The 21,853-nt window shown below is 41.5% G+C and overlaps 1 protein-coding gene across 1 annotated transcript in view; it reads right to left on the bottom strand.

Moving 5' to 3' along the window:
* The window catches only part of AIFM1 (apoptosis inducing factor mitochondria associated 1), a 36,035-nt gene extending 18,575 nt beyond the window's left edge, over positions 1-17,460 (bottom strand). Inside the window, exons 1-3 of the mRNA XM_007992674.2 lie at positions 17,170-17,460; positions 7,767-7,909; positions 1,460-1,559 (exon numbers count right to left, since the gene is read on the bottom strand). Of these exons, the coding sequence (XP_007990865.1) occupies positions 1,460-1,559; positions 7,767-7,909; positions 17,170-17,275 (349 nt within the window). The 5' untranslated portion in view covers positions 17,276-17,460. The remainder of the gene's footprint in view (positions 1-1,459; positions 1,560-7,766; positions 7,910-17,169) is intronic.
* Positions 17,461-21,853: the final 4,393 nt, after the last annotated feature.

Genomic DNA, 21,853 nt, shown 5'->3' with positions numbered 1-21,853 from the left:
CAATCTTCACAGCATCCTGATGGGAGAGGAAAAGCAAGTATCCCTTTCATTTCATAAGTGACAAATAGGAGAATGATTTCACCAATGTCATTCATTCATCAGTTCTGAACTGGTACTAGGACATGGTTTAAATATTTAGTTACTTCTAAAACATTTAGAAAGTATACATCAGTAGGCTTCTGCCCTTCCCATCAATTTCCTAGAGATCACCAGGAAAATATCAAGCTCAGTTTCACCTTCCATTAGCAACAAAGGGAGAAAATCCAGGGGGTCAATTGGGGATTATTATACAATGTTCAAGAATAAGGAGGTGCTTTTGAAAAAAGCAGAACAAATTGCCCACCCAGAGTTGTGGGGCTTATTAAAGGATTAAAACATTCCTCTCTGAAAATTGAAGCGAATCATGTGAAATGGAAGTGATGGCTAGGGTATGTGCTTTAGGAAAGCAAATATACCTTTAGCAACTCGAAACTGCAAAGACTCAAAAAGGGAACAAAACAGGGGAACAAAACCAGAAGAATTTCCTCATTTAAAAAATGGCTTTTGGCCGGGTGTGGTGGTTCACACCTGTAATCCCAGCACTTTGGGAGGCTGAAGCAGGCAGATCACCTGAGGTCAGGGTTTCAAGACCAGCCTGGCCAACATGGTGAAACCCTGTCTCTACTAAACATACAAAATTAGCCAGGCATGGTGGCGTGTGCCTGTAATCCTAGCTACTCCAGAGGCTGAGGCAGGAGAATCGCTTCAACCCAGGAGGCGGAGGTTGCAGTGAGACAAGATCAGGCCACTGCACTCCTGCCTGGGCAAAAAGAGTGAAACTCCGTCTCAAAAAAAAAAAAAAATGGTTTTCATCTCTTTTCCAATAGTTTTCCTTGCTAAGCTTGCCTTTTAAGAGATTTCTTTTTTTTTTTTTTTTTTTTTTTTTTTTTTAAGATAGAGTCTTGCTCTGTCGCCCAAGCTGGAGTGCAGCAGTGTGATCTTGGCTCACTGCAACCTCTGCTGCTTGGGTTCAAGTGATTCTCATGCCTCAGCCTCCCGAGTAGCTAGGATTACAGGTGCCTGCCACCACACCTGGCTAATTTTTGTATTTTTAGTATAGATGGGGTTTCACCATGTTGGCCAGGCTGGTCTCGAGCTCTTGACCTCAGCTGACCTGCACGTCTCGGCCTCACAAAGTGCTGGGATGACAGGTGTGAGCCACCGTGCCCAGCCAAGAGACTAATATTAATATACAGAAAAACAACCAATCATAATCATCACTAGCTTTATTCTCAAACCCAAATTTCAGCCAAATGCTTTAAATCACTCCCAGTTCTAGGGTAATACCATACTTTCTAGATGCTTGCAATCTCATACCAGCATTGCTTCTACAAGACATCCATGAATCACAGCACCCCAACTGTTTATAACTTTCCCTTTGTGAGTCTCAAATCATAGCAAGAATTAAGGGAATACTCACCAGATAATGCGGCCTTTTTCTGTTTCTGTTCTGGTGTCAGCCCTAACCCTGAAATTCTTTCCTTGTATCTTTTATCGTCCTCTTTTATAGTCTTGTAGGCCTGCAGATCCAAACATGCAGAAAGTTTATTTCACCATACAGCTAGCTCATACTGTAAGTAATATTATCTTTCAATTAAATGAGAAGCTTTTGTCTATCTGATGTTAGTTCCTCTATGTCAAAACCACTAAGACAAAGTTGTTTTCTTAAGAAATAAAAAATACTGGGTGTGCACATGCTTGGTATGGAAAAAATATGTGTAAGCAGATGAAAATATTCCAGTTTCAGATCTTTAGGCTCTCTGTAAAGAATTCTCCCCATATTTTATTCTGAATGTACAGTTTAAGAAAAAAGAAAAAAACATTTTATACTAGAAGAATAAAGCACTAGAAAGGGCTAATCTTTATATGAAGCACAGGACGGGGGTTTGGACTATGCTGGACACTAGCTGTGAAATCAATCTATAGGGGTCCCGGGTAGGAAGCTGGGACATAAGTTTTCCTGGTCAACATTCTGGCTTTTGCTGTGTACTCACATAGTGGTCAGAAACATGGCTGCCTGTATTCTATTTTTAGAGAGTTACCCATCATTCCCTCAACGGTCTGTGCTTTTCCTAAACTCACGAGGTAGAAGGGATCTCATTCAGAAAAACTACACACAGATTATTTACTAGGGGGTCAAACACCTTGCTTAAACACCTGTTATATTCCAAATATTCTATCTTCTCTAGCCTTTCAAATTGGAAAAGGGTAATTTTACCATTATGACTAGTTGTGTTTTTTTTTTTTTTTAACATACAGCACCAGAGTTTATTGGAGACCTTTTAAAGAAAAGGTAGGCAAGAATGACTTGACATTATAATGCTTTTGGCTGGGCACAGTGACTCACAACTGTAATCCCAGCACTTTGGGAGGCTGAGGTGGGCAGATCACCTGAGGTGAGGAGTTTGAGACCCGCCCGGCCGACATGGTGAAACCCCGTCTCTACTAAAAATACAAAAATTAGCTGGGTGAGGTGATGCACGCCTGTAGTCCCAGCTACTTGGGAGGTTGAGGCATGAGAATTGCTTGAACCCAGGAGGAGGAGGTTGCAGTGAGCTGAGATCACATCACTGCACTCCAGTATAGACGACAGAGTGAGACTCTGTCTCAAAAAAAAAAAAAAAAAACCTACAACGCTTTCACTCTTTTGTACCCCACAGGGTAAACAGAACAGGAATTTAAGTGAACATATGTTAAATGAAATCTCAGATTAATTAATTGTAGGAGAAAGTAAAGACAATCAGAGGAACTATCATAAAACATATTCTTTTTTTGTTTGTTTTTTTGAGACGTAGTCTCACTCTGTTGCCCAGGCTGGAGTGCAGTGGCGTGATCTCAGCTTACCACAACCTTCGCCTCCCAGGTTCAAGTGATTCTCCTGCCTCAGCCTCCAGAGTAGCTGGGACTACAGGCGCACGCTACCATGCCCAGATAATTTTTGTATTTTTAGTAGAGGTGGGGTTTCACTATGTTAGCCAGGCTGGTCTCGAACTCTTGACCTTGTGATCCGCCCACCTCGGCCTCCCAAAGTGCTGAGATTACAGATGTGAGCCACCGCACCCGACCCCATAAAACATATTCTAAGAATACTTCTATGACTTCCTTCCAGAACAGCCCATCAGGCAATGTGCTGCAATTGAGGAACCTGGACCCTGAGAGCTGGGTTTAACCTGGAAGCATTTAACATTGTGACAAATGACGTAGAAAGAAGTACTGTATGTGAAAAGACAATAGTTACTCCTTGAATTTACTACTAAATTTATCAAATAAACGAATTCAATTAACATTAATTTCAGGAAGAGTTTTTATCTTGGCATCAGATACTAATACACAAGTCCAGTATTTACTCATACCTTAAAAACATTTAAGAAAGGGACTTTGGCTGGGCGCGGTGGCTGATGCCTGTAATTCCAGCACTTTGGGAGGCCAAGTTGGGGGGATCACTTGAGGCCCGGAGTTCGAGACTAGCCTGGCCAACACAGCAAACCCGTCTCTATTAAAAATACAAAAAGTAGCTAGGTGTGGTGGGGCGTGCCTATAATCCCAGCTACTAGGGAGGCTGAGACAAGAGAATCACCTGAACCCGGGAGATGGTGGCTGCAGTGAGCCGAGATCGCACCACTGCACTCCAGCCTGGGTGACAGAGCGAGACTCTGTCTCAAAAACAAATACACAACAAAAAAAACCTAGAGGGGATAACTTCTCAAGAAAAGAGAAAAGAGAGAAGAGAAGAGAAGAGAAGAGACGAGAAGAGACGAGACGAGAGACGAGGTTTTACCTAAAAAGATGGCTTACTCTGGTCAACATGAATGAAAAGAGAAACAGGGGCCATGTTCATTGAGAGGAATATCCCAAAATAGCCTAAGCCCAGCTCACACTTGCTAATGGCTTACACATGAAGGGAAGAGCAGACCAAGAAACATCTAGGTTCAGTGGGGAAAGGGCAAGAATGAGGTTGGTATGTCTGATATATATATAAATGTATTTATTTCTTTACCTTTCCCCCAAGGGTTTCTGTACTCCTAGTTTGCACAGATTTCCAATTAATGACATGAATACATGTCAGGTTAAGAAAAACTATAAATTTATGAAAACTATTAGTGAAGACAACTTTTCTAAACAGATGAATATGGTGGCATTTATCCAACTTAATGGGATTTGAAAGGCAACAGGTCATTTTCTGAATGAGGCAACGCAATCCTATAGTTTAACAACGGCAAAGGGCCCAAATACTAAATCTTATTAAATATTCTAAAGGCTACTTTGGCTCTGCCCACCAACAAAAAATAGAGGACTGAGATTTGAGGATCTGCCTCAGGTCCTAGTGAAAGTTACCAGCAAAAAGAGGAAAAACTCTCACATCAATCCGAATCAGAAGTTCATATTTACAATCCAAGCAGCGGAAGCACTGTTGAAATCAGTGTTTTTCACACTGTGGTTGCATGCCGTTAATGGGTTGTGAAGTCAATTTAGTAGGTTGCAACCAGCATTAGACGCAGACACAAATAGAAGAGAACAGAAGCTAGAGTAATTATATGACACCTAGTAAGAGTAGTTTTTGAAGCTCTGTTTCTGTTTTATGTATTCGTGGTCATAAAATGGGTTGTAAGAGAAATGCATTTCTCACTGCAGATCATGGTAAAAATTTTTGAAAGTCGGCAGTTTACTCCCTTCTTTTTGGAGGGTAAAGTGGGAGGGAGGTAAAGAGCTCCCAATAAAGGAATTGCCAAAGTAATATTTATACGTAAGTTAGGAACATTTCTTCAAATGAGAGAAAAAAGTTACGAAGAAATACTGCTCACTGTTATGGACTGAATGTTTCCTATTCCTATATTGAAGCCTTAACCCCTTATGTGATGGTATTTGGCAATGGGGTTTTGGGGAGGTGATAATGGTTGAATGAAGTCTTAAGGGTGGGGCCCTAATCAGATAGGGCTGGAGCTCATATAGGAAAGGGAAGACACCAGAGTTCCCTTGCTCACTCTTTCTCCCTGTCTGCCCCCCACCCCCCAAAACCATGTGAGGACACAGCAAGAGGGTGGCTGTCTGAAAGCTAAGAAGAGAGCCCTCAACAGAAACTGAACCCTGTCTGACCTTGATCTTGGCCTTTCCAGCCTTCAGAGCTATGAGAAAATAAACCTCTGTTGTTTAAGCCACTCAGTCTGTGGTGTTTTGTTATGGCAGCCCAATAAACTAATACAAACGTTCTCAACAACTTATAGCAATATCCGATCAAATCTGAACATCGATTTTAAATTCATCGTTCTCTTGAGACTAATACCAATTTCAGACAGCCACCTCAGATCAAGTTTTCAATGATTTAAAACAAAACTGTACATAACAGTTCAATAACAGTTGTAGGTAGACAAAAGCTTATCATTTAACCTGGAACCACTTTATAATACAGTAGCTTCATTATTACCAGTGTTGGATAAACACAGAGTACAATGAGGCATTTAACTGAATGACTTGAGAGGAACTTGTGCTTCTTAGATATTTCTAAGGCAGGAGAAAAGAACAGTGACCAGCCCTGTCTTGTAGCTTGGCATCAAGAGAATTTGCATGGTCAACTCTGTGGAAGCCATCCAACTCTGGTACAGCAACACAGACCAGGAATTTATCAGGTTTAAATTGTTACCAACATACTGAACACAAAGGCTTTAATCTATTTTTGAATGAATGGGGTGGAACTGATGGGAAAAGTTGAGAGATATGAAATGGAAAAAGTAAGGCTCAGAGGGTAGTATCTGAATTACGAATGAGAGGCATTAAAGAAAGCAATCTACATGAATGTGTTAGCTTGTACTGCTTCAGCCACTTTTGACCAAATTAGAGATTACAAAGGGACACTGCCAAATGAATTTACTTTGAAATAGAGGCTGCAGGTGGAAAGGTAGATAGGGAGAATATTGCAATTTCAATGGCTTTTTGGATCTCCTCAGAAGCATTCAATAAAATGCCTTTTCACGGTCAAAGTCTGGTTGATTGTTTCCCACAAAACACAAAAATTACATTTTACCTAAAATGATTCAAAAATGGACGGTGCTCACATTACCTTTATTTGCTTATTTAACATTTAGTCTGAGACTGTCTTGTTAGATATGCAGCACTAAAGCACAATATAATTTGGTATCATACAAAATCATTATAAAATTGGCAAAAGTTTCAAAGAAAGAGGTAATGATGAGGATTTGTGATCATCATTAGACTTGTGGCTTTAGCTATATCTGGTAGGACTTCAACAGTTTGAAGAATGAGATTTGAGGACTCGCTAGTGACTGACAATGTCCCTTTAATAAACACCTAGAGAAAGCACATGCTATGAATGTTTTATTATATTCTAATGTATCAAGTTTTCATTAGTGCCATGGTCTCACCCACCCTACCCCAAAATATATTTTAGTGTAAGCATCTTACATAATAAACTCCTGCCCCAGTGACTGTTGCTCCTACAATTAAGAAGTACACTAGGTTGCTGCCATCTTTCCCAGAAGCACCTGTAGATGCTAGTGATCTAGAAGGGGATCCTAGGTGATGAGACTGCACAACTGTAGGTAAAGATAAGGCCAAGAGAGAAACAAAAGGAAATAGAGCACTAAGAATTAATGAAGAAACATTCAATACAAAGGCAGGGAAGCAGTTTTGGTTACCCTGTGCTAAAAAAAGAAAAAAGAAAAAAATGTTGCTCCAGGATTGCAGAATGTATATTTCATCAAATCACATTATCAGACAGCTCTCATCTATTTCTTACTCTGATTTGACTCACAATAGGCAAGAACTATCTACTTTTCTTGTCCATCTGGGAGTCACATCAGAGCATGAGGATATAGGTAGCTTGAAATAATTTTCACGTCCCTTTCTTTAACCTAGTAACCAAGGAACAAAGATAAATTCACTGTCTTACCAATGTAGAAAAAAACCCCTAAACTTGTAATGGCTTAATAAGTAAAACAAACAGCTTGCTTCAATCAAGGGTGTTACTAGGTGTTATCTAAGTTGGTTCACTCAACCTTACAGGATCCAACTTTAGGCTGATCAGCTTAGTCACAGTAAACCCTGCCAAGTTAGGAAAAAAACACCCACAGAATAATTCCTCTGTGACCTGCTAAGCTGATCGGAGTTCATTTAAGGAGATATAATGGTGCTAATACTACGTAGCAATTAAACACCATATTTCTCACCTCAAACAAACTCCATTCTAAAATCAGTGATACTAGCCCTGCTTCTGTAATTTAGTCTTTGGGTGAGATTCAGGGATAGCTTTCCTTTTAGGAATACTTAATATTTTTTATTGAAGGCTGTTGTTTTTTAATGTGAACCTCAAGCTGAGGAAAAATAAAATGTCTGACAAATAGGTCAAAATCAAATATTGTGCTAAGGAGCTGCAATGGATTTTGACTTTATTCACAGGTTAGTGTGTGACATCCAAGAAAACAGGTACAATTTTGTGGGTTACTTGAATCTAGGAAAACACAGTGGCTTTCAAGTAAAGAGGAAAAAGACAAGTGAAAAGAGCAGAAATCAATCAACATGAGATTAAATTTCAGTCATTCCCGAATTGGCTCCCATAAGATATTAGGCAGCAGGCACTTAAAAGAAAGCTTTTTGAAATTTTTTCCAAAAGGAGAAAGGGGAATTAGTTGCAAAAGTTTTAAAGCAGAGTACTATCGAGTCTATTAATGGGAGCTGTTTGGCAGCTTCTTTACACACGCTGCTTTTCTACTTACATAGGCACCAGCTCCTACTGTTGATAAGCCCACAATAAGGACTAACACAGAATTATCGATTTTGCCCCCTGATGCACCAGAGCTAGCCATTTGTCTTGTCATCTGGAGTTCTAGAGGAACATGCCATCGCTGGAACAAGTTGCCTAAGAAACATAATTTATTAAGACACACACATACAAAAATAAAATAGTTAATACATATTTATGATTAAACATCAATGCACTATACAAGACTTACTGCCCACAGATATTCACCGTTAAATGATCAAGAAAAACATCATAAAAACTGCATACATAAATACTACAGACAGCTGAATGAACACTCTTAAGTTGCTGAAGTTTTTAAGAGTAAAATTTAATGCTGCCCAGTGAGGAAATCTTCAGCTTCCAGAAAAGATCATGAAAAACATGAATAGTTCATCAAATACCTCTCCCTTCATGTCTTTCCCATAAATGAAGTAAACACAGAAAGATGACTGAATAGGTAGATATACAAAGTTAACCATGGGCTACCTGGGACATTATAATAACCATTTAAGGAGTAATCTAAATGGCTCCAATCTTGCACAAAATAAAACGCAACGCACTCTAACCAGGACACAGTTCAATCTTGCATGAAAGGTAATATGTCCTGGAATACAGAAATGTTAAAGCTCAGAATAAAATCAGAAAAATAAAATTTTAAATGAGTTTCTCTCCCCCAAAGAACTAAAAAATTTTGGACTATGAAATATTTTTTACAATGACAAAATTTAAAGTGTCCAGCAACTCCTTGGCTCTTACTCCTCCAAAATAATACAAAGGTTATTTTGATGTAAAACTATGCAGAGCTATGTAATGATGTGATGATCATAACAACACCCGTACATAGAAATATGCGAGTTCTGTAGATTTCTTTTTCTAGGGAGATGCTGACATTTTCAGATAAAGGAAGGTCTCAGTGTACCTTCTCTGTGATTATTCCTCGTGTTTGTTGACTATCAACCTAGAGCAGCAATTTTTTTCTGCAAAGAACCAGATGGTAAATATTTTCAGCTTTCTGGGCCATTTGGTGTCTGCTGCAACTACTCAATTCCGCTGATGCTGCATAAAAGCAGCCAAAGACAATACATAAATGAATGAATGTGGCCATGTTCCAATAAAACTTTATGGACACTGAAGTTTATATTTTATATAATTTTCATGTGTCACGAAATTGTCTTTAATTTTTTTCAGCCATTTAGAAAATGTAGGCCAGGGGCTCACGCCTGTAATCCCAGCACTTTGGGAGGCCTAGGCGGGCAGATCACAAGGTCAAGAGATCAAGACCGGCCGGGCGCGGTGGCTCAAGCCTGTAATCCCAGCACTTTGGGAGGCCGAGACGGGCGGATCACGAGGTCAGGAGATCGAGACCATCCTGGCTAACACAGTGAAACCCCGTCTCTACTAAAAACACAAAAAACTAGCCGGGCGAGGTGGCGGGCGCCTGTAGTCCCCGCTACTCGGGAGGCTGAGGCAGGAGAATGGCGTAAACCCGGGAGGCGGAGCTTGCAGTGAGCTGAGATCCGGCCACTGCACTCCAGCCCGGGCGACAGAGCAAGACTCCGTCTCAAAAAAAAAAAAAAAAAAAAAAAAAAAAAAGAGATCAAGACCAACCTGGCCAACATGGTGAAACCCCTTTAAAAATTAGCTGGGCAGGTGTAGTCCCAGCTACTCGGGAGGCTGAGGCAGAAGAATGGCGTGAACCCGGGAGGTGGAGCTTGCAGTGAGCCGAGATCCTGCCACTGCACTCCAGCCTGGCGACAGAGTGAGACTTTGTCTCAAAAAAAAAAAAAAAGAAAAGAAAAGAAAAGAAAAAAGAAAAAAGGTCGGGCGCGGTGGCTCACACCTGTAATCCCAGCACTTTGGAAGGCCGAGGCAGGCGAATAACCTGAGGTCGGGAGTTAGAGACCAGCCTGACCAACATGGAGAAACCCTTATACTAAAAATACAAAAAATTAGCCAGGCGTAGTGGCGCATGCCTGTAATCCCAGCTACTCGGGAGGCTGAGGCAAGAGAATCGCTTGAACCCAGGAGGCGGAGGTTGCGGTGAGCCGAGATTGCGCCATTGCACTCCAGCCTGAGCAACAAGAGCGAAACTCTGTCTCAAAGAAATAAAAAGAAAAAAGGAAAAAAAGAAAAAAAAAAGCAAAACCCACTCACGGCTCCCGGGGCACACAAAAGCAGGTGACTGACTGGCTTTGGCCTGTGGCTGTAGTTGGCAGACCCCAATCTAGAGCAGTGGTTCTCAAACTTGAGAGTGTATCCGAATGCCCTGAAGGGTTTATAAAACAAAGCCGGCCAGGCCCCAGGTCCAGAGGTTCTGATTCAATAGATCTGGGATGGGGCTCAATAATGTGCATTTCTAACAAGTTCCCAGGGGATGCTGCTGTTGCTGCTGTTGCTGTTAGGATGGGGACCACACATTGAGAAACATCCATATAGAGCAGGTACATCCTATCTTTTGGCTTCCCCGGGTCACATTGGAAGAAGAACTGTCCTGGGCCACATAAAAAATATACTAACACTAACCATAGCTGATGAGCTAAAAAAAAAAAAAAAAAAAAAAAAATCGCAAAAAAATCTCATAATGTTTTAAAAAAGTTTACAGATTTGTGTTGGGCTGCAGGTTGGACAAGCTTAGTCTAGAGGCTGATACATATGTTCCTGTCCTCTCTAGGCTTTAAAAGACAAACAGAATGAACACTGGTAGTAGCATCCCATGTATACTTGCAGAGATTAGAGAAGGAATTTCCCCCTTGCTTTCATAATGTTAGGCCACAGACGGGTAAAACAAGCCCAGTGTGGATCTGTGGTCTCTCATCTGAAATCCTGGGGACCATGTGTATTTTGGAACTTTGAATTATCTGGTCTTAAGCATATGGGGCATATACCACATAGTGACAGCTAGCAAGGTAAAGGGCAGCAACTCATAGTCAAACATATTAATATGACCAATCACGCTAAGTGATATTTTAAAAAGATCATAAAGTAGCCTCTCTCCAGTTCAGGTCAGGTTTTACTGGCAAATGAGTTATGAAAACTTGATAGTCTTAAATTTTGGTCATTCTAAAATTTCAATTTCAATTTCTGAATTACAGATAAGAGACTTTAGATCTATATTCGTAGAAAAGGAAATGTAATTTTCTTTACTGTTCTTACCTGCTTTTAGAACTCTTCATCACCACATGAAATAAAATGGTTGAGATTTGGAAATAATGACAAATCATGAAAATAAAAACATGAGCGGGGCAGAAGCTTATCTCAATCTGGGCAAGCTTTTGATTTTCAGAAGCTTACAAAAATAATGAACCATCAGAAGTAGAAAGTGGTAACTCTCAGAGCTTAGAAAAGGAAACTGGTTAAGAAAAGTTCCACGTGATTTAATTCAATGAATTTAGTTTGTCCTCCACCCCTACCCCTGGTTCATTTACTAAAAATAAATGTTTTTTGTTTTTGTTTTTCTTTTTTTAAAATTCTGTTTACTCCTCCAGAAGACAGACCCTAAATACAGACATTATAACAAATTTGTTTTAAGATCATACTTGTGTTTATTCTCTTTCTGCTTGCTTTTCACACACTGATAATACTAAGTGTGTAGATTTGGGAAAGTTCAGCAGCTTTTGTCTCAATTTGCCAAAAACAAACAAACAAAAAAAGCATTTAAAAGTAAATTGACTTTTTTTTTTTCTTTTTTTTTTGGCAGGGTCTCACTGTCCCCAAGCTGGAGTGCAGTAGCACGATCTCGGCTCACTGCAACCTCTGCTTCCTGGGCTCAAGAGATTCCCCAGCCTCAGCCTCCCATGTAGCTGGGACTACAGGCATGAGCCACCAACGCCCGGCTAATTTTTCTATTTTTTGTAGATACAGGGTTTCACCATGTTGCCCAGGCTGGAAAAGTAAATTGACTTTAAAAAAAAGTAAACTGGTTAATATTTAAACTACTGCTTGAAAAGAAATGTAATACACTACTATCATTAATAAACCAACTTTTAAAACTTTTTGCATACCTACAAAGTGACTTTAATTTTGTAAAACGTACTAAGTATTGTCTGTTTACATTCCCCCTCCCCCCATTTTCTTTTCCCTATGAAATTCCTCACAAACCTTTCTCCCCACAGCTTCAAAATGTTAGGAAATACTGAAACATGCCTTTTCACTTGTCTTACTGACATGGAAAAGCCAACTTACTCCTTTTCATTATAGCACCAGTTTACTTATTTTAGGTTTCTGCAGTCAAACCATACATACAGTACAATTTCTTCCTCACACTTAGGATTTCATTCTTAAGAAGCCAGTTTGACCTGCGCAACAGCGCCTGACGCATAGTAGGTGTTTGCTCAATAAATATTTGTTGAATTAATGAATGAAGGAAGAAAATAGAAATTCTTCCTAATTCTACTGATATTGACTAACATTCTTATTACTATTAATTTTTTTTTTTTTTTTTTAAATGAAAGGGTATCGGTATGTTGCCCAGACTAGACTCAAACTCCTGGGCTCAGGTGATCCTTCCACCTTAGCCTCCAGAGTAGGTGGGACTACAGGTATGCAGCATCATGCCCGGCTAACTGAACATTTTAAATAATTCTTTGCAAAGAAATTTTAGCCAGGACATGCGCAATGGCTCACACCTGTAATCCCAGCACCTTGGGAGGCCGAGGCAGGTGGATCACTTGAGGCCAGGAGTTCGAGACCAGCCTGGTCAACATGGTGAAACCCCATCTCTACTCAAAAATAAATAAATAAAATAAAATAATAAACTTAGAGTTTTGGTTTTTTTTTTTAAAAAAAGCTTTAGCCAGATTCCATTTATTTCAGGTTGCTTAATCATAAATGAGTAACCTCAAATATCACAGACTAGCTTTAGAATAGTAGCTAAACTAGCAAGTTCATTTCTGTAGGTTTTGCAATCTCCCGTTTTTTCCATACTCCCAAAAGGCCTTTTCCAAAAACACATCTTCACAATTGAGGCACCCAGGGATCCTCAATGGTTAAGAGGTCTATATGTTCTTGAGACTTGTTTCCTGAGTGTCAAACTGATTTTTCCAGCATGGAGAAAACACAGGATGGCCAGGTGCGGTGGCTCACGCTTATAATCCCAGCACTTTGGGAGGCCGAGGTGGACGGATCACAAGGTCAGGAGTTTGAGACCAGCATGGCCAAAACAGTGAAACCCCGTCTCTACTAAAACTACAAAAATTAGCTGGGCTTGGTGGCAGGCACCTGTAATCCCAGCTACTCGGGAGGCTGAGGCAGGAGAATCACTTGAACCCGGGAGGTGGAGGTTGTGGTGAGCTGAGATCGCGTCACTGCACTCCAGCCTGGGCAAGACAGCCAGACTCTGTTTGAAGGGAAAAAAAAAAAAAAAAAAAACACAGGACAAGCCTAGTTTGTCCATTGTAGATAAATGATTCTTTACAAGGAATCTAACAACTATTTAAGTTTATCAGCCTTTTTTTTTTCTGAGACAGATTCTCGCTCTGTTATCCAGGTTGGAGTGCAGTGGCGCTATCTCAGTTCACCATAACCTCCACTTCCCGGGTTCGAGCAATTCTCCTGCCTCAGTCTCCTGAGTAGCTGGGATTACAGGCATGTGCTACCACGCTTGGCTAATTTTGGATTTTTAGTAGAGATGGGGTTTCTCCATGTTGGTCAGGCTGGTCTCGAACTCCCAGCCTCAGGTGATCTGCCCACCTCGGCCTCCCAAAGTGCTGGGATTACAGGTGTGAGCCACCGCACCTGGGTATCAGCCTTTTTTTGTTTTTTAGTACCAATCCTTGCTGGAATTTTAGAAGAAACAGAGTAGCAATAACTATAGTACAGCGTGAACCATTCTGATGACAGACACACAAGGAAAAATTATTTAGATAACAGAAAATAAAATCTCTCTTCTGCAAAGTTAAGTCCTTCACAATGCTGTACTAGGGTTCAGTCATGAGAATTTACCATGTGCCAGAGACGGTACAAGATGCTAACGACACAAAAATAAATAGGACATAATCCATGTCCTCAGGTAGTGTTTAGTTTAGGAGAATGGCTGCTACTATTCTGAATATGAGAAAATGAGCTTGATACAAATTACAAGATACTCTAGATTGCTCAGTTTGGTTTTTTAATCCTTACGTCAGTGAAACAGAAGGGGAAGAGTCATTACTCATCCAAAACAGTATTTACCAAACTTGCCTGATCATATGAATGTCAAGGGGCTTGTTAAAATACAGATTCCCAGAATTCTCTCCTGGAGAAGGTTAGGAATTGGTCCTCGACGCGATTCACATGACCAGGCAACTTTTGGAAACATGATCTAGAAGAAAGCTAAGACATGCAGTAACTCCCTCAAAAAGTTAGAAAATTTCTAGAAAATCTAACTTATTAACTGGTTACAGAAAAGGTTGAGTTGCCAAAGAATTTCTTCTGCAAAGCCTTGTCTCAGCAGAAAGAACGGGGAAAGACTAATCCTTTAGGCTTCAAAAAGAAGTCACATTTGGCAGTGTCCAGGAAGCCAGGATCCTTGCCCACAAGGAGCTCAGTTTCCTTTATGAAGAGGTGAGAAGGATTCCGAATAGAGAAAAATGTTCAAACATTTGAACCTACAGTCAGGGAGTTGGTGACCAGTTTGATAACATGGGCGGCAGTGTTTGGTGACCAAACAAAATATTACAGAACAGAAAATATCTATTATCTAACCTATCTACTCCTCTGTGTCTGAATGCAGACATAGAGTGATGACTATGAGTTACCTTCAATCATTTCTGGAAGGAGGCAGAGCATCCAAATAAATAAAGTAAATAAAGAGTAGCTATCATGGTTTTAAGGCAGAATGCAACATCTAATGGAAATGAACCTGACAATGGTGACAGATGTCAATGAGATAGTTGCAAGGCAGGTTTAAAGTTTAAAGGTTTGGGAGGCCGAGGCAGGCGGATCACGAGGTCAGGAGTTTGAGACCAGCCTGGCCAGCATGGTGAAACCCCCGTCTCTACTAAAAATACAAAAAATTAGCCAGGCGTGGTGGTGCACACCTCTAGTCCCAGCTACTCAGGAGGCTGAGGCAGGAGAATTGCTTGAACCCGGCAGGCAGAGGCTGCAGTGAGCCAAGATCACTCCACTGCACTCCAGCCTGGGCAACACAGCGAGACTCTGTCTCAAAAAAAAAAAGGAAGTTTAAAGGTAAGGTGGAGGGAGAAATGATGTATAAATGAACCTCGCTCTTTCTCACCTGTGCAAAAACACATGGTAGATGCTACTACATGAAAAAGAAATCAGATTAAAGGCAATTAGTAATCAAGCCACAAAACAGAGTTAATTCCTATAATGAGTATCAGAACTTCTTTTTGAAATTGTAACACTACCCTCACCCATTTTTAAAGGCAGGTGAAGTCATACTTTGGTGTACGGCCAAAGGACAAAGAATAAGTGTATGCAAAGAGATGGATGGATATGTCAGGAAGTCTGAATATATTCTACAGTAGACTGCCTTCAAACAAAGACATGCAGTGGAAAAAACCATTGGAGTCTGTATTTTTCAGTAGTTCTAACATCACCAACCACTTTCCAATGTCTAATACATCAACTTAATTTTGCAAATGCATATTTAATTGATGAGAACTTTTGGTCAGACTTTAGAATGCTGGTAAAAGTCATGAGACTTAAGCAAAACAACTACTCAAAGTCTGAAAGGCCAGTGTGGATGAAAAAATTCAGGTTATCGCGGGGCGCGGTGGCTCACGCCTGTAATCCCAGCACTTTGGGAGGCCAAGGCGGGCGGATCACGAGGTCAGTAGATCGAGACCATCCTGGCTAACACTGTGAAACCCCATCTCTACTAAAAATACAAAAAAAAAAACATTAGCCAGGCATGGTGTCGGGTGCCTGTAGTTCCAGCTACTTGGGAGGCTGAGGCAGGAGAATGGCGTGAACCCAGAAGGCAGAGCTTGCAGTGAGCCGAGATCGCATCACTGCACTCCAGCCTGAGCGACAGAGCGAGACTCCGTCTCAAAAAAAATAAATAAATAAAAATAAATAAAAATTCAGGTTATTTCAATTTCTGTGCAACAAGCACAGAGCACCATCATTTCAATGCACAAAACCCACAAAGATGACATCCATTGATAAGGCATTAGTTTAAAAGCTAAGCAGAGGTTTTAAGTTCCAAGAGCAATATGTCCCAGGACATAACTCAAATACACCTATCAGGAAACATTTTCATTGTGCATAGCAACTGGAAAAACTGTTCAAATGCACATTTGCAAAGACCCTAACAACCCAAGGAAAACATTTTTCACTTTTTATTTTTAAAGCACCCAGGTGTTTCTGTATTGTAAAAGCCTCAAGGATAACTTTCGACATTGCAAATGCCCTGGGGGTGGACACTGAAAGATTACTGATTTTTTTTAAAGCAGCTCCTACAGGTGGATCGTTCATTGTCCCCATGAAGTAATGCAGTACGAAAATAAGCAGGCTCAAGCCATGCTCAGATAAATTCACGGATATCTGATGTACAATGGGCTAATTACTGGGAAGAGACCCGAATTCATTCTTAACTTTTTGGGGTCAACTTTAGGAAGCAGTATGGAGTTGCAGCAAAGGGATTAAGGACCTGGAAGCTAGCAAACTATCCTTAGCTCTACCTATTAACGATGTGACCTTTGGCAAGTAGTTTCACCTCTCTGTGCCTCAGTTTATTATCTATAAAATGAGTGGGTTGAACTTTACCACAAAACCCTTCCAGCTCTAAAATTTGATGAAACAACTTAACGGAGGACAAATACAATGCGTTCTGCAAACTGTTTCTTTGAAGCCTTAAAAACCACCAAGAAGTACAAGGCTCAGGCATCTCCAATTAATTCTGGGCCAATTTTCTATGTGTCTGGTGCACAACCGACCGACTCCTTACTTGCCTTGCACCGTTTCTATTTCACTGGGCATTCAAATCCATGGATCTCATCTATGGTTTGCGAGGCTGAGCAGATAATACCCTCATTTACACAGGAAACTTAGGCTTAGGGCTTAAACGTCCTGTTTAAAGTCTCATTCGGTAAATGACAAAGTCTACTTGACCTCATTGCTCTAAAAAGGGGGGTGGGGAATGGGGATGGCGGGGAGGCGGCGACGGCCAGTTGTTCGGGGATCCCTGAACAGCAAACGCTCCCCGGAAAAGGCCTCAGGCCGACTACTTGGTTCAAATCTCTTGAAGGTCAGGTCGGCATGGCTGAAACAATTCCTCCGCTTGCAAGACTCAGGGTTCGGAGTCTGCCAATTTGGAATTCACGCGACTATGTGTTAAGTTTCTCGGGGGACGCGGGGGTAGAGGGTTGCAAGGCACAGAGAGCCTAAGGCGCCAGGCCCTTGGACTTGGAGGCTGCCTGGAATGGGTCAATCACCTGGGAGCCGGTTCCTCTGCCTCGGGCTTCGGACGCACACGGTCCGCACCAAGGGCACCAGCTTCTGCTTCAAAGCACCCGCCGCCAGGCCTCCACACCGGAACATTTCGGCGACCGCTATTCGAGTCCTCCTCCTTCCCTTTCCTCTCACGCACGACCGACGGGTCAAACACCGCGAGCCCCGGCCAGCTCCCCCTGTCTCTTCACACGCACACTACGCAGACTCCTCCTCCCAGCTCCGGGTGGGCATTGGACAGAGAAGCCGGCCTGCTAGAGCCGGGGAAGGGAAACGGCGACCGGAGGCCTACTGCGCAGGCGTAGCACTCGCTGCCACATTGCGATTGGTCCGCACGGCGAGAGGATTTGCGCATGCACTACCTGACTGCACGCTCGCAAAGACCTTGGCTCTAGGTAGCCAGTATTCGCGAGTTGGTGGCACGGTATTGGACTGAACGAGTTAAGGAAGGTGTCCAAGGAGGGACTCGTGGGGCCGCTTTGATTGGCGGTTGTGCCCGGTGCTGTCGCTGTGTTGGTGACAGGAACTGATAACAGCATCTCACAGCAGCGTAGCCCCAACACCGCACTTTGTTTTTTGGTTTTAGGCCACTAGTTACTTGATACTGAAGCCTTCCTGATTATTTTGCTATGATCCAGATCCAATTTTTCCATGAGTCTGAGGCGCGGAACCTGGCTTCCCAGATCCGGTGTGTACTGCCATCTTTTACCAGTTTCCGGCTCTTTCCCACCCAACCCCTGTTTCGCGGACGAGTAATTCGGCGCTCTCCTTCCCGCCTGTCACCTTTATTTTTTAGTGCAGTTGTGTATCCTAGATGCTGTACCAGGTGCTACAGATACACACGGTCTCCTGCTGTGGTTTCAGGATGCTTGGGAGCAGGATGTTAGCAAAAAGCGTTTGTGCTTCTCAGACTTTATGGGAAGAGAAGTCTTCTGAGCAGAACTTTCAGTTATGGGAGTAGGGTGAGGGGCTGAGTATAAATAGCTGTTTTGACTCTGCCAGATATAAGCTAAATTGGAAATAATGTTTTGGCTGCATGCAGAGCATGAAATGTGCCTGTTTCAAATATTCCACTTACATTTTCATTTAACAAGTATTTATTGAGCATTTGCCTCTTGGATTGTACTATAAAAGGGGCTCTAGTGGGTATGAAAAGTACGGATGGTCCCCGACTTACCCCTCACAATGGTTCGACTTAACAATTTTTCGACTTTATGATGGGTTTAATGAGACCTAACCCCATGTAAGTCGAGGAGCATCTGGATTTAACCATGGTTCAACTTACGTTTTTTCGACTTTATGATGGGTTTGTCAGGGTATTAAATGCAGTTTTGACTTAAGATATTTTCAATTTACAATGGGTTTATTTGGACGTAGCATCTGTATAGGAAGTGGCCACTGTCTAGTTGGGGAGATGACATACACCGGTCATTGAAATAAATAATATCCGGTGTCATGCCGGACAGAGCAAGAGAGAAGACTATGGGATGGAATCGCTATGGAAGAACTTCATACAAGAAGTTATTTGAGCTGTATCTTGAAGGATGAGTAGTAAAATTCAAATAGTGGAGGAAAAGGAATGATATTTCAGATGATGAATACTTTGGGACCAAAGATAACATTTTTCATTGTTAAACATGTTGACCTTGGATCCAGACCAACCCAGATTGAATCATGACTCTGCCACCTGGGCAAGTCACTTAATTGTGCCTCATTTTCCTCATCTACCAATCTCATGAGGGTGTTCGGAAGACTAAATGAGCTAATGTTTGTAAAGTGTCATAGAGGAAGCACCATGCTGTTTGTTAAATGAAAAGGCTTGGAAGTGTTTAAGAAAAAACAAACCCCAGCACATTTTCAGGGGACATCATACTAAGAAGTATTGATGTGGTCAGGCTCCGTGTGGCTCATGCCTGTGATCCCAGCACTTTGGGAGGCCTAGGCGGGTGGATCACTTTAGGTCAGGAGTTTAAGAACAGCCTGGCCAACGTGGTGAAACCCCGTCTCTACAAAAAATCCAAAAATTAGCCTGGCGCCATGGCGTGCACCTGTAATCCCAGCTACTAGGAAGACTGAGGCAGGAGAATCGCTTGAACCTGAGAGGTGGAGGCTGCAGTGAGCCGAGACTGTACCACTGCACTCCAGCCTGGGTGATGGAGCAAGACTGTCTCCAAAAAGAAAAAAAAAAGAAAAAGAAGCAGTGATAAGCACAGGCAAGTATGGTGGGGCCAGATTTGAACTGGGAAAAGAGTTTGGCCCTAACTTTGCAGGTAATGAAGTTACTTATTTTATTTTATTTATTTATTTTGGTGGGATGGGGATAAAGAATGAAATTACAGGGCCTGGTGCAGTGGCTCATGCCTGTAATCCCAGTACTTTGGGAGGATGAGTGGGAAGATTGTTTGAGACCAGGAGTTCAGACTAGCCTGAGCAACATAATGAGACCTCATCTCTACCATTTTTTTTTTTTTTTTTAAATTTGCCAGACGTGGTAGTATATGCCTGTGGTTCTAGCTACTCAGGAAGCTGAGATGGGAGGATCACTTGAGCCCAGGAGACTGAGACTGCAGTGAGCAGTGATTGCTCCCGTTCACTCCAGCCTGGATGACAGAGCAAGGCCCTATTTCAAAAAAGAAAAAGAGATAATTTTTTTTTCTTCTTGAGACAGTCTCCCTTTGTCACCCAGGCTGGAGTGCAGTGGCAGATCTCGGCTCACTGCAACTTCTGCCCCCCAGGTTCAAGCAATTCTCCTGCCTCAGCCTCCCAAGTAGCTGGGATTACAGGCGCATGCCACCACACCCGGCTAATTTTTGTATTTTTAGTAGAGACAGGGTTCCACCATGTTGTCCAGGCTGGTCTTGAACTCCTGACCTCAGGTGATCACCTGCCTCAGCCACCCAAAGTGCTGGGATTACAGGCATGAGCCACCTCGCCCGGCCTACAAAGACATTCTTTTGTGAAGTTTAACCAAGGAAGCAGTTTTGTTTTTTGGTTTTCTTTAGGAGACAGTCTCATTATGTTGCCCTGGCTGGTCTTGAACTCCGGGGCTCAAGCAATCCTGCCACCTCAGCCTCTCAAAGTGTTGGGATTACACGTGTGAGCCACTGTGCCAGGCCTAGGAAGTAGTCTTTATTGGGTGAAAATGATCCAGGGTTCCCTTACCCATTAAGCAGAGTAGATCAGTGTTCAGAAGTGCAGGCAATGGGTGACATTTTATCTAGAGCTCCTTTGGATAAATATTGAAAATATGGTCAGGCACTGTGGCTCATGCCTGTAATCCCAGCACTTTGGGAGGCTGAGGAGGGTGGATCACTTTAGGCCAGGAGATAAATATTGAAAATATCAATTCCAGAGTCACGTAAAAATTATTTATATTTACTTAATATTTCAACAGCCTTGCAGACATTGATTTTTATTGATATTTCTAAAAACCAGTGATCATGGATTGATTAAATACAAAGTTAATTATATCTGATTGTGAAAGGGACTGGAAAACACTGTCAAAATCATGATAATCAGGTACCTATGAAAACAACTGCATGTATTTGAAAGTCAGTAATTTAATAATGCACAATTAACACAAAGGGCATTGTATAGTACGTTTAATTTTTTTACAATAGGTACAATACGGTAGTTTTCCTGTCCTTTTAATTAAAAATTATATTTTTATCTTTTTTTTTGCAAAAGCAATATATACTTATTGAATTAATTCCAAACAATATAAGTGGAAGTCCCCCAAAGTCTCACCCCACAGAAGTAACAGACACCTTTTATTAGGGCAAGAAGCCCATTTTGAGATATCATATTTTCAGAAATCAAAGTTTCTTCCTTACAAAAGTAGACTCAGTGACAAGTTTTTGCTAGAAGCATACATTGAAATAATCTTATTATGTACATATGTTTATTTTTTTATATCTCTCAGGAAGTTGGCATGCATTCTAGCTGTGAGTTGGCAAAGGGCAAAGCCCCTTTCTACTTTGTGTACAGGATGTGCCTAATTAAGTTACCCCTCTCCGCCTTAAAGCTATGCTGTAGATAAAGATTATCAGGAGCATTAGCTTCCAATACAGAGGGGAACGATCCAGCAAACCAAAACCAAAAATACTGTACAATGATGATTGATACATAATACAATGAAAATTGGTATTCATAAGGATGATTTTGGATTAGCCAACTAAGATTAAATCCTTATCTGGGTAGTTTTAATGCTGAGTAGTATAATCTAGGGTTTTAGGAATGGGCGACCTGCATATATGATATAGCTGTAAATATATCTGCTGGCTCAGCTTATAAACTTATTAACTGGAAGACGCCATTCTGAGTAACTTGGACGTCCTTGAGTAGTTACATTCCAGTTTGCTCTCAGATATATCACTTATACACTAACTGTTTTTCTCTCAGCAGAAATGGATTTGGTCATATTTGTCTCTTCCTGTAGCTCAGCCTCCCAAATAAGATGGCAGCTCAACTGTGATGCTTGAATCCCTGACCTTGATCGCATTAGCAATAACTCACAAGTCAGTGCTAGTGACATGTGTCAGTGTTACCTTAGCTTATGAAATATGTAGGGGGAGAGATGAAGTCTTAAAAATAAATGGGTGCACTTTATCATATGTAAATTGTACCCCCAATAAAGTCGATTTCAAACAAATTCTGAATCTGCGGATG

This window comes from Chlorocebus sabaeus, chromosome X (genome assembly GCF_047675955.1).
Source record: "Chlorocebus sabaeus isolate Y175 chromosome X, mChlSab1.0.hap1, whole genome shotgun sequence".
Taxonomy (NCBI): Eukaryota; Metazoa; Chordata; class Mammalia; order Primates; family Cercopithecidae; genus Chlorocebus; species Chlorocebus sabaeus.
This window is presented reverse-complemented; position numbering and strand designations above follow the sequence as displayed.